The sequence below is a fragment of the Babylonia areolata genome, chromosome 32 (genome assembly GCF_041734735.1).
Source record: "Babylonia areolata isolate BAREFJ2019XMU chromosome 32, ASM4173473v1, whole genome shotgun sequence".
Taxonomy (NCBI): Eukaryota; Metazoa; Mollusca; class Gastropoda; order Neogastropoda; family Buccinidae; genus Babylonia; species Babylonia areolata.
Window position 1 is genome coordinate 17,410,385 of NC_134907.1, and position 12,811 is coordinate 17,423,195.

General features: G+C 40.6%; 1 protein-coding gene across 3 annotated transcripts in view; it reads left to right on the plus strand.

Moving 5' to 3' along the window:
- The first annotated feature begins 707 nt into the window (after nucleotides 1-707).
- The window catches only part of LOC143276516 (programmed cell death 6-interacting protein-like), a 43,014-nt gene continuing 30,910 nt past the window's right edge, over nucleotides 708-12,811 (plus strand). For all 3 annotated transcript variants that reach the window (XM_076581057.1, XM_076581058.1, XM_076581059.1), the window contains exons 1-3: nucleotides 708-910; nucleotides 9,809-9,863; nucleotides 10,356-10,425. In XM_076581057.1, the coding sequence (XP_076437172.1) occupies nucleotides 708-910; nucleotides 9,809-9,863; nucleotides 10,356-10,425 (328 nt within the window). The remainder of the gene's footprint in view (nucleotides 911-9,808; nucleotides 9,864-10,355; nucleotides 10,426-12,811) is intronic.

Below are 12,811 nucleotides of genomic sequence, written 5' to 3' on the forward strand. Positions count from 1 at the left end.
ACACACACACACACACACACACACACACACACACACACACACACACACACACACACACACACACACACACACACACACATACACACACACACTAATTCTCTTTCTCTGTCTGTCCGTGTGTGTATGTGTGTGTGCGTGTCAGTGCGGCCAGCCTGTGTGTGTGCAGTGTGTGTGTGTGTGTGTGTGTGTGTGTGTGTGTGTGTGTTTGTGTGTGTGTGTGTCCGGTGTGACAGCTAGTACGTATGTCAGTGTGTGCCAGTACGCCAGTGTGTGTGTGTGTGTGTGTGTGTGTGTGTGTGTCCTGTGTGTGTGTGTGTGTGTGTGTGTGTGTGTGTGTGTGTGCGTGTGTGTGTGTGTCCTGTGTGTGTGTGTGTGTGTGTGTGTGTGTGTGTGTGGTAAAAATGAAAACATAATTAAGGCATATTACTAATTAAGTGTCTATTCATTACACACTGAATGAAACCAGGCCTTCTCAGTGGTGTTGGAAGGAGAAACGCATTTATAAGTAGATAGTAAAATGACTGAATCCCAACAAGCAGTGACGTGGACTTCGGACTTCTGCGTTTCGCAATTTTTCTCCGATCCACACGCGTGTACATGGACGAAGGAGTATTTTTTGATCATGACACAGCCACACAACACAATGACGTCAGTGAAGGAGTATTTATAAAACTCCGCCCCACGTGACCAAACACAGCACAAGCAAAATGGCGTCCATGTTAGCAATTCCGCTGAAGAAAACCTACGAAGTTGATTTGGTAAAACCACTGAGAAATTTCATCCAGGATACTTTCACTCAAGCTAATCCCGAAGATTACAACAATGCCTTGACGGAGTTCAGCAAACTTCGAAACTCCATGATCTCAAAGTCGGTGGATAAACACGAATCCGCCTTGGAGGTGCTGTACCGGTGAGTTGATGTGGTTGGTCAATTTGATTTTCATTTTCGCGTCTGCTTCAGAATCATATGACAAAAGAGCTCGAGTGTTTCAGTGTTACACCCACATATATGTCAGAGAACATGTATCAGTATTTCAAACTATTTTGTATTTAATATTAAACGCCAATTTCTTTCACACAGAACCGATATCGAAAACATTTTAAATGAAACGAAAGCTGATATATACCCGGAAATCGATTTGACCGAAAAATCATACTTTGTTGAGAACTTTACATTCAGGTTTTAAAGTGTTCATAGCAGCATTTGCTTCTTAAGAAGACTTGTTTGTAAAAGGAGATCCAATGCAGTCCAGATTGAAATATTTTCAAAACTGATTGAGGATTGTGTGTTTAAATTCCATCCTTGTTCCTTTACCCAAGAATATTGGAAATAATTGAAGTAGAACTTTCTCTTTCTCACTTTAAGAATCAGGTGTCCAACTCTCCCATAAAACTCAGTATTTATAACACTCAAAATGCACTAACTCACTTACACACTCACACACACACACACACACACACACACACACACACACACACACACTCTCTCTCTCTCTCTCTCTCTCTCTCTCTCTCTCACACACACACACACACACACACACACACACACACACACACGCAACATTCAGTTGCTTTGTCAGTGTGTGTGTACACTCACAGTCTCAGATACTTGAATAGATACCATGGCACAATGGCAACCCCCACCCCCCACATGTACACAACCAGTGCCAGAGTGGAATGAACACCCTGAAGTTTTCAGTTTCAGTTTTTCAAGGAGTCCAGTGTTGAGACAATTCCATACATGCTGCAACACCATATCTGCCAGGCAGATGGTTGACCAGCAGCATGCCCTTAGTCAGGCATTGAGTGTATGGATTTGTGTACCGTCTATCAGAGTGGACAGAATTTTGCCCAGAGGACATTAACATTTTGGTTGCCATGGGTTCTTCTTCTTCTTTTTTTCTTTTCTTTTTTTTTTTTAATGTACAAAGTGCGTGCTGCGTACAGTGTAGTATATATGCCATGGACTATCATTGTCATTCTAGAAAGTTCCATAGAAATAGAAATTCATCAAAGTTTACCTGAGGTTTAACTGTTGTATTAATCCAGTAACTGAATGACCATCATGATTACATCTTTTTTTAGTTTTTACCATAGATATCTTTCAAATGAAAAACAATCCTTTCAAAGTTCCCAAAATACTTAAATATTAACTGAAGGATCACAAATTCTCTGCGTGTCTGGATACTGATCTTGATCATCACCCAAACACTTTTACAGGTCAGCAGGTTGACGTCAGTCATTAGTTAAAGCTGACACTTCCACTGTCTTCTACTGGTTTCACTTCCATGAAAGTGCAGGAAACTTTTTCAGACATCTTTTTTGTAATGCTGTAATCCCAAGCAGTGTACTGGGAAGCTGGGCAGGTTACTCACGTTTGGCATCAGTTTTCTGAAGACGAGTCGGATGAGTTGAGTAACTAGTGCTGGTGAATACAGACAAGTTTACTTTCATGTTAAAATAAAATTACATAAGTAATAAGTTACACTTATTAGCACTCAGAATCTGCCAGGGATTTGTCATCTAATCGCCGATTAACAAATCAAGTGTGCAATGATAATTTATATCTCCAGTCCTGACATACGCGTGGATGTGCACTTTATTGACGCAGTGATGTTTTGAACATCCTGTTTCCATGAACTGATATGATACAGAGGGTTCATGCAAACTGGGTCTAGCCTCTGCATTTGTTGACATGTGAGTTTGGCATGATGTCTGTCTGCCCATGACTCAGCAGGCTAGGATTTGATTTCAACAAGAGAAAGAACAGTTAAATCCAGTGTTCTAGTCTAACTGCTCATTAATGTGTTATATGGGTCTTTTCAAAGCATTTCAGAGGACTGCTACATTCTAATTCTAAAGCTGGATTGCTGTTAACTTCAGTGCTGTAGTCTAACTGCTGTATATCGCTATATCAGTATATCATATGTGTGGGTCTTGTCTTTACAAAGCATTTGAGAGGACTGTTGCATTCTATTTTTAAAGTTGGATTGCTGTTATTGTTAATTCAGTGCTCTAGTCTAACTGCTGATTATATTTGATATGAATCATTGCATGGGTCTTGTCAAGTAAAAGTTACAAAGTATTCCACATGACTGCCACATTCTAAAGCTGGATTGCTCAAGATGGAAATTGTAGAGAAAGGCTAGTGGGATTTTTTTTTTTTTGTTTTTTTTTTTGTATGTTTGTAAAATATGCGCTCTTGTCCTGTTTGGTGTTCTTTTCATCTGCTTTAGGCCCCCATACCCCCTTATATAGCAGTAAATTGTGACAGTTTTCATGGAGCAGGCAGCTGCAAAAACTGAAGAAGAAAGTTCAAAGAACTGTAAACTTGTATAACTCTGACCAGCACAATGGCTGGTATTGAAGGGAGTGGTACTGGTAGGGGTGGAAGGTTAGGGTAGGTGGGTGTTCTCTGCTGTTATGATCCATAGTTCATACATTGGGTTGAAAATGGTCTCACTTATGTTGCTGATAACCTAACATCTAAAAGCCTGCTGGGCATTCACTCACAGCAGTATACATTACATGTATGATGATGCTGGTTTGAAGTGAGTAGTAGGGGTGGAAGGTTAGGGTGGGTGGGTGTTTCTCTGCTGTCATGACCTGTAGTATGACTGCTTAAACAGCAGATTGAAAATGGTCTCACTGAAGTTACTAATTTGTAATCCAACACTTAAACTTAAAATAATAAAAGTCCACTAGTTCACAGCAATATTATGGGTGAATATTATGGGAGTTGAAGTCCATATATACAAAGTTCTAAACCCCATGAATGTAGGATTTTCTATGGAAAGAAAACTAGATTCTGTCTGCTTTCAGGGCTGATCTGGAAAACCTATGATTTTGATAAACATTGGCTCAGTACTATAATGATGAAGCTTATGAAACATTTTATATGAAATCAAGTGCACAGGTACACATTTTTTTTGTGTCATGTTTGCGTCACATCCCTCTTTGAGTCTTTGTACTGAAACAGTCGAGTCACCCTCTTTGGACAGAAACTGTTATCACTTCAGAACTTCATTTTTCCAAGAAAAATACTTTATTTACTATTATTGATTTCGTCATTATCATTTAATGGGAGGTAATTTGTTTGTGTGGCAGCTATGAGAGATAAATTCGAGAAAGCTCGAGATGAAAAGTAGAACAGAAATAAGAATTTTGTTTACCTTTAATTAAGTGGGGTTGACATGTTCAGAACTCGGCTCGATTTTCATTTTACCTTCTCCTGAAACTGACCTTTTAAAACAATTAGTGATCCAAGCAGACTCTGCTGTTAACGCTTCATCACTGAATTGTGTTATCAGCTGCTTTGATAACAGGGCAGAGCAGCAGTACACACACTGACACAGTCACACATGAAAAAAAAATGCAGTTAACACACTCATGTATACACACATTGCACACGCACACACACACACACACACACACACACACACACACACACACACATGCAGACGCAGAAACACACACACACACACACACGCACATATACACACACACATACACGCACGCATGCACGCTTACACAGTCACACATTATAAATGAAACATGCAGTAAACTCTCTCTCTCTCTCTCTCTCTCTCTCTCTCTCTCTCTCTCTCTCTCTCTCACACACACACACACACACACACACACACACACACACACACACAGAGTTGGACTGCTTTTAAGGGCAAACCACTCATCAGAATGGTGCCCTGTGTATGTTTGTCCACTTGTGGTATGCCAATGCCCAGGATGTGAGCATCATTTGCCATGCAGTGTATTATAGATTCGTCACAAAGTTCCTTTTTTTGATTTTTGAGTGTTTACTAAGATATTTTTGAGTGTGCGTGTGTGTATGCGTGTGCGTGTGATTTTACTGCATATTTTTTCTTTGTTTGTTTTTAAATTGACTAATAATAGTAATATAACTATGACATAATATTGAAAAACTACACTAAGAACACACGCACGCGCACACACACGCGCACACACACACACACACACACACACACACACACACACACACACACTAATCGTCTAATATCACTTCAAGTGGAAAGACATTAAACTGAAGACGAACGAACACACACACACACACACACACACATCAGTACAACCCAGTCCTGGCAATCCAAAATGGAAGATCACACAAAAGAAAGTGGTTTTCACCGTTTTGTGTGGCCAGTAGTGGTAGAGAGTTGGCAGCCTTTCTTCCATGTACAGTAACCCTGCTGCTCCCCAAACAGGTTTGATAACTCCTGCTTTTGAAAGAAAGTGTGGACACTGTGGAAAATGGTGTTTGCAGCTGAAATTAAGGCAAGAGTTAACAGATTGGGCTTGTGTAAATGGCTTGCACTGAAAAAAAGGGGGGGGGGATATGTAGAAATGAATCAAAGCCTTGTTATTTTTTTTTTTTTTTTTTTTTTTAGTCACACTCACAGTTTTAGGTTTGAGGAATTTATGTGTTGGGTTTTCATGCTATTTTTGGAATGGGTGTGTTTTGTGTGGTTGTCAGTGTGTGTGTGTGTGTGTGGTCTGCTGTGTAAGTGAGTATGTCTGTGACTGCTTGTTTGTGTTTTTTCTGTGTGTGGAAATGTTCAGGTGTGTATACATGTATGTATACACGTGTGGTTGTGTGTGATTAATGTGTCGGTGGGTGGGTGTGACTGACAGAGTGAGTGACTAGTGAGTGTCTGTGTGATGTGTGTGTGTGACTGTGTGTGTGTGTGTGTTTGTGTGTGTTATGTGTTTATATGTTCCATGTGTTTGTGTTGCTGTTAGTGTGTGTAGGAGCATGCGTTTGTGTTAATGTGCAACACATGTGTACACAATGTGTACTTTTGGTACATACTTAAATTAGTTACAAGCGCTTTTTTATTTTTTTATTTTTTTTTATTATTCTTTAATTGACATTAGTGTGTGCTTTAGAGCATACTACATGCACTGTCACACACACACACACACACACACACACACACACACACACACACACACACACAATGCTCAGTCATACGCACATGCCATGTTGGTCAGTTTTACCACTCGAGACAGGATGCTGGCAGATAGATCCATAAGTTACAACAATACAGTCGTTAACAACTGTGCGACCAGCAAGGAGACCACGGTGAATACAAACATTCTTTGGTGTCCAGTGACAGGTTATTTTTCCCTGTCGGTAGTTCCTTGTACTGGTGGGGTCGAATGTCATGAGGAAGGTGTTTGCTGACTGCGTAGTGTGTGTTAGTACTTAGCGTCAGGGTTTATGGGTGTGGACAGTTGGCTACTGGAGTTGGCTTGGGTAGGGAGCAAAGATTTTGAGAGTGACATGTTGGCTTGTGACTTTTTTTTTCTTTTTTTTTCTTTCTTTTCCACTGATGGACTGTGCTGAGATTATTGATGGAAACATTGATGGAGAGATCTATTGTTAAGTATTAATGAACACACATGCACGCACGTGCGCAGACACATGCACACACACACACACTGCACACACGCACACGTATGCACACACGTACATACAAATTTACACATGTGATGTATACACTCACACACACACATGTATACATACATACTCGTACACACATGCATACATGCACATACACACATGCACACGCACACGCATGCACATGCACACGCACGCACACTCTCACACACGAAACCATCCACACACACACATCACTACCCTGAACGCCTGACAAGTCTACAGGGTGGGGTAGGCCTTCAGCAATGAAAGCAGACCCGTTATGGATATTGTATCACACCGACAAATATTGATTCCATACAAGTGACGCTTCAAGCACTGCGATAAGGCATGACCTGCCTGTGCAGTCAGCTGTGTGTTCAATATATATATATATATATATATATGTATATATATATACACACACACACAACACATATATGTGTGTGTGTGTAGGGTGTGTGTGTGTGTCACTGTGTGTTTTGATTTTCCTTCGTTTTAACATCTGTTCAATTATGATTATTCTGATTATTATTCAGATGAGAACCGATAAATCAAGGTCCCTTGGTTTTTGCAGCAAACACTTACCGCTTGTATTTAAGACCGCACGGCAGCGAAAAGGTTTGACCCTGGCGAAATTCCGTCAAAAGATCTAGTTTGACAGAAAAACAGATGCACTTGAAGACAGAAAAATATATTATATAAATTTGTATATATACATAATTTTATATATATATATATATGATTGGCACTGCATTGTAGCCATGCTGTTGAGCAGCCCGAATTTCACACAGAGGAATCTGTTATGATAAAAGAGCAGTACAATACTGAATAATGAAAAAAACAACAGCAACAAAACAAAACAAAAAAACCCAACAATATATATATATATATATATATATATATATATATATATATATATATATATATATATATATATATATAATTATGTATGAATTCATATATATATGTATGTATTCATCATTATTGGTAACGCTGCTTTGTAGCGACGTTGTAAAGCAGCCAGAATTTGACACACAGGAATCTGTTTTGACAAAAGAGCAATGCAGTAATGAATAATGCAGCGATTAATGTACACACCTCTCAGGCATGGAGCTTGTGACGTTTTCAATGTTAAAAAGTTATGCATTTGAATAATACTTTATATATATACTACGCATCAACTTCAACATACACAGACAAGTGAGCACACACACAGACACACACACACACACACACACACACACACACACACACACACACACACACACACACGCACCCCCCTTGCAGATTAATGCACACACCTCTCAGGCATAGAGCTTGTGACATTTACAATATTAAAAAGTTATGCATTTGAATACATGTAATACTACACATCAAATACACCATACACAAACAAGTGAGCACATACACACATACACACACACACACATGCACACGCACCCCCCCCCCCTCCCTCACACACACACACACCCACACCCCCCCCCCCCCCCCCCCCTCAAACACACACACCCCGACCCCCCCACACACGTGACCAGCAGAAGTTCAAGAAGCATATTAAGGTGTTCTTTCAAACCTCTCCTTGCTGATTTCACACTTTTTTTTTTTCCTTGGTGTGTTTGCAGGACTTCAGTGGGTTTCCTCAAATGCCTGACTGGTTTCTTTTTCTGCTGGTTTTATAAAGGTCCTTCAACAAATAGACATGTCATGCAGGTTATTTGCCTGTGCCTGGAATTTTAGCACGAACATAGCGCACTGCCCTCTTACGTAATGTAATTTTCAGGGGGATAAAATGAGAACTCTGCATTATGATACTCATGTACATGTATACATATATAATAAGGTGTACACAAAAAAAACAAGAAGAAGAAGAAACAATTATTTGATACTCTTGGCTATTTTTTGGAGAAGGAAAAACAACAACAACAACAAAAGAACAATAAAAGCTGACAACCTTGTAAAAGTTTTGTTCAAAAGCAAATGGCCACCAGGAATACAGAGTATGTGTTGTCCTCTGGCAAAATTCTGCAGAGGAAATCCTCTCTGAGAGGTACAAAAATAAAGGCATGCACTCAAGGCCTGACTAAGCACGTTGGGTTATGCTGCTGGTCAGGCATCTGCCTAGCAGATGTGGTGTAGCATATATATATGGATTTGTCTGAACGCAGTGACGCCTTCTTGAGAAACTGAAACCGGAACTTACAGGTCAGGGTGTCGGTCCCCATTCTTTACAATTTTGACCTCTTCCTTCTTGGGATTGTGTTATTTTTTGTGTAGTGAATCCAGTGACATAAATGGTAAACTTTGTACACGTGTCGGTCCCCATTCTTTACAATTTTGACCTCTTCCTTCTTGGGATTGTGTTATTTTTTGTGTAGTGAATCCAGTGACATAAATGGTAAACTTTGTACATGTGTCGGTCCCCATTCTTTACAATTTTGACCTCTCCCTTCTTGGGATTGTGTTATTTTTGTGTAGTGAATTCAGTGACATAAATGGTAAACTTTGTACACGTGTCGGTCCCCATTCTTTACAATTTTGACCTCTTCCTTCTTGGGATTGTGTTATTTTTTGTGTAGTGAATCCAGTGACATAAATGGTAAACTTTGTACATGCATGTGGCCCCCCGAAAACGGAGTATGGCTGCCTACATGGCGGGGTAAAAACGGTCATGCACGTAAAGGCCCACTTGTGTACATACGAGTGAACGTGGGAGTTGTAGCCTACGAACGAAGAAGAAGAAGAAGGAGTACACGCGTGTGTGTTCTGCATTTCAAACTTGTGCCACACTCGTGTCGCCAGTGTTTGGCTGTCAAGGGGTTTAATAAGTAGGAGTCTCAAACAGGCGAACACGGCTTTGCATGTTCAGCAAACAGAACATTTGACATGGGGCGTCTGGGTGATGATGTGTTACTGTTACTGTTACATGTGTGCATGTTAGTAGTTGGTGTTACTGTTACTTGTTCTCATTTGATGTGTTTGGCATTTGGATGCATTTTATAGATTGTACATATATCTGTATATACAGTGATGTTCATACTGTCAGTTTCCTTTGAATTATGCTAACTGGTATGTGCAATACATGCATGCTTCTTGCTTGCCAAGAGCTTATAACACTAGCTGTGCATGTGTGAATTTATGTTGCGTGTGTGTGTGTGTGTGTGTGTGTGTGTGTGTGTGTATGTATGTGTGTGTACCTGTTTATTGCTTTACATGTGTGTGTGTGTGTGTGTGTGTGTGTACCTTTTATTACTTTATATGTGTATATGTATCTGTGTGAACTCTAATTATTATACAAATTTATAAAAGTCACTGTATTATATAAATGTCTTCTTTTTGTCTTTTATTTTCTTTCAGATACTATGACCAGTTATTGGCCATTGAAAACAAGCTCCCAATAGCGGAGAATCGGGTATGTGTATTAATTATTTTATCAGCCTTTTTTACTTCTTTTTTTGTGTGCTTTTAATTCCTGTGAGCAACAGTGTTAGTCTCTGTACTGTTAATAAGTGTTATGCTAGTCTGCCAGTGAGTTTAGAATAGTTCAGAGTTTACTTGGAAGCCCCATTGGCTGGCTGTTGTAATGTTACCGGCTGACTGGCTAGTTTGTTTTATTCTGTTCAAACAGTTTCTTCCCCCCAAGTGTAAATTGAGGAGAGAGAAATAAGGAAAGTAGTCATGAGATGAGGCATGGATGGGGTTGGGAAGTGGATGGATTTTTGTCTAAAATCACAGTTGTGGATAGACGTCAAGCAGAAGAGTGAACAAATGAACTCTCACACACACACACACACACACACACACACACACACACACACACACACACACACACACACACACAAAGCATGAGAGCGTTTTCCGTCCATCCAATTTTTTATGGTGGCTTGATTCTTCGCTCTTTCAGATCCGTGTGCAGTTCAAGTGGCGAGATGCGTTCGACGAAGGATCCTTTTTGTCAGGGAAAAGAACTCTGGGTAAATGTGGCTGGGCTTAGCTCCCTTTTTGTTTTTTGTCTTGGTGTCTGTCAGGCTGTTCGCCTTTCTGTCGACTTGTTCGTTTGTTTGATCATCAAGTTTTGTTTGTTTGTTTGTCATATTTTTGATGGATTGATTGATTGATCACACACAGACACACACACACACACACACACACACACACACACACACAATCACAAAAAATGACAATGTGGACCATGATGACCATGCCACACACACATGAGAGTAAACCTTTCACACTGTTGCGTCTTTCATCCATTGTGTCACAAACACATGAAAGTAACCTCAAGCAACATTATATCTTTCATTGACCGTGCCACAAAACACCTGAAAGTAACCTCATACACTGTTAGATCTTTCACTCACTGTGCCACAAACACATGGTGAAAGTAACCTCACACACTCTTGCATCTTTCATTGACCGTGCCACAAATACATCATGCAAATTACACACTGTTGCAAGCAACTTTCATCAACATATGTGCAGACCTGCTAGTGCCTGAACCCCCTTCGTGTGTATGCGCATGCAGAAGATCAAATACGCACATTAAAGATCCTGTAATCCATGTCAGCGTTCGGTGGGTTATGGAAACAAGAATATACCCAGCATGCACACCCCTGAAAACGGAGTATGGCTGTCTACACGGCAGGGTAAATAAACAACCAAAACGGTCATACACGTAAATGGTAAATGTTACATGTTTGTCGGAGTGTGTATGTGTGCGTGCCTGAAATCTGATTGAATGAAACAGGAAACGAATGATGAGCGCCCAGTGGCAGCCATCAGTCGGCTCTACCCAGGTAGGCAGCCTGTTGTGCAAACGACCCCGTGTATGGAAAGCGCTTAGAGGATAGGCGCTATATAAGTATCCACGTCAATCAATCAATCAAACACATCATGAAAGTAAGCTCACACAGTGTTGCATCTTTCACTGACAGTGCCACAAACACCCAAACATCGCCTCATAGTCATACACTGTTACCTGTGTTAGATCTTTCACAAGATCACAAGATAATATTGTCCTTAAATGGAGATGCTTGGTGTGGTGGCACACAGTTAAATTCTATATAGTACAGATATAGACATGCATAAGCCATTCAGCTGATTTGCATACGCTCAGAAGCACGCAGTCTTTCACATTGCCACAAGCACATCATGAAAGTAAACTCACACAATGTTTCATTTTCATTCACATTGACGCAAGCACATGAAAGTAACCTCACACAATGTTTCATTTTTCATTCACATTGACACAAGCACATGAAAGTAACCTCAACCAGTGTTTCATTTTTCATTCACATTGCCACAGGCACATCATTGAAAGTAACCTCACACACAGTGTCTCATTTTTCATTGACGATGCCACAAACACATTGTGAAAGTTACTTCACACACAATGTGACGAATGTGGTATCTTTCATTCACTGTACCACAAACACATCATGAAAGATACACACTGTTGGATCTTTCAATGATCGAATCACAAGCGCATAGTGAAAGTAACATCACACAATGTCGCATCTTTCATTGACTGTGCCACAAACGCATCGTGAAAGTAACCTCACACAATGTCGCATCTTTCATTGACTGTGCCACAAACTCTTCTTCTTCTTCTTCTGCGTTCACTCGTATGCACACGAGTGGGCTTTTACGTGTATGACCGTTTTTACCCCGCCATGTAGGCAGCCATACTCCGTTTTCGGGGTGTGCATGCTGGGTACGTTCTTGTTTCCATAACCCACCGAACGCTGACATGGATTACAGGATCTTTAACGTATTTGATCTTCTGCTTGCATATACACATGAAGGGGGTTCAGGCACTAGCAGGTCTGCACATATGTTGACCTGGGAGATCGTAAAAATCTCCACCCTTTACCCACCAGGCGCCATCACCGTGATTCGAACCCGGGACCCTCAGATTGACAGTCCAATGCTTTAACCACTCGGCTATTGCGCCCGTCTGTGCCACAAACGCATCGTGAAAGTAACCTCACACAATGTCGCATCTTTCATTGACTGTGCCACAGACGCATCATGAAAGTAACCTCACACAATGTCGCATCTTTCATTGACTGTGCCACAGACGCATCATGAAAGTAACCTCACACAATGTCGCATCTTTCATTGACTGTGCCACAAACGCATCGTGAAAGTAACCTCACACAATGTCACATCTTTCATTGACTGTGCCACAAACGCATCATGAAAGTAACCTCACACAATGTCGCATCTTTCATTGACTGTGCCACAGACGCATCATGAAAGTAACCTCACACAATCTTGCATCTTTCATTGACTGTGCCACAGACGCATCATGAAAGTAACCTCACACAATGTCGCATCTTTCATTGACTGTGCCACAAA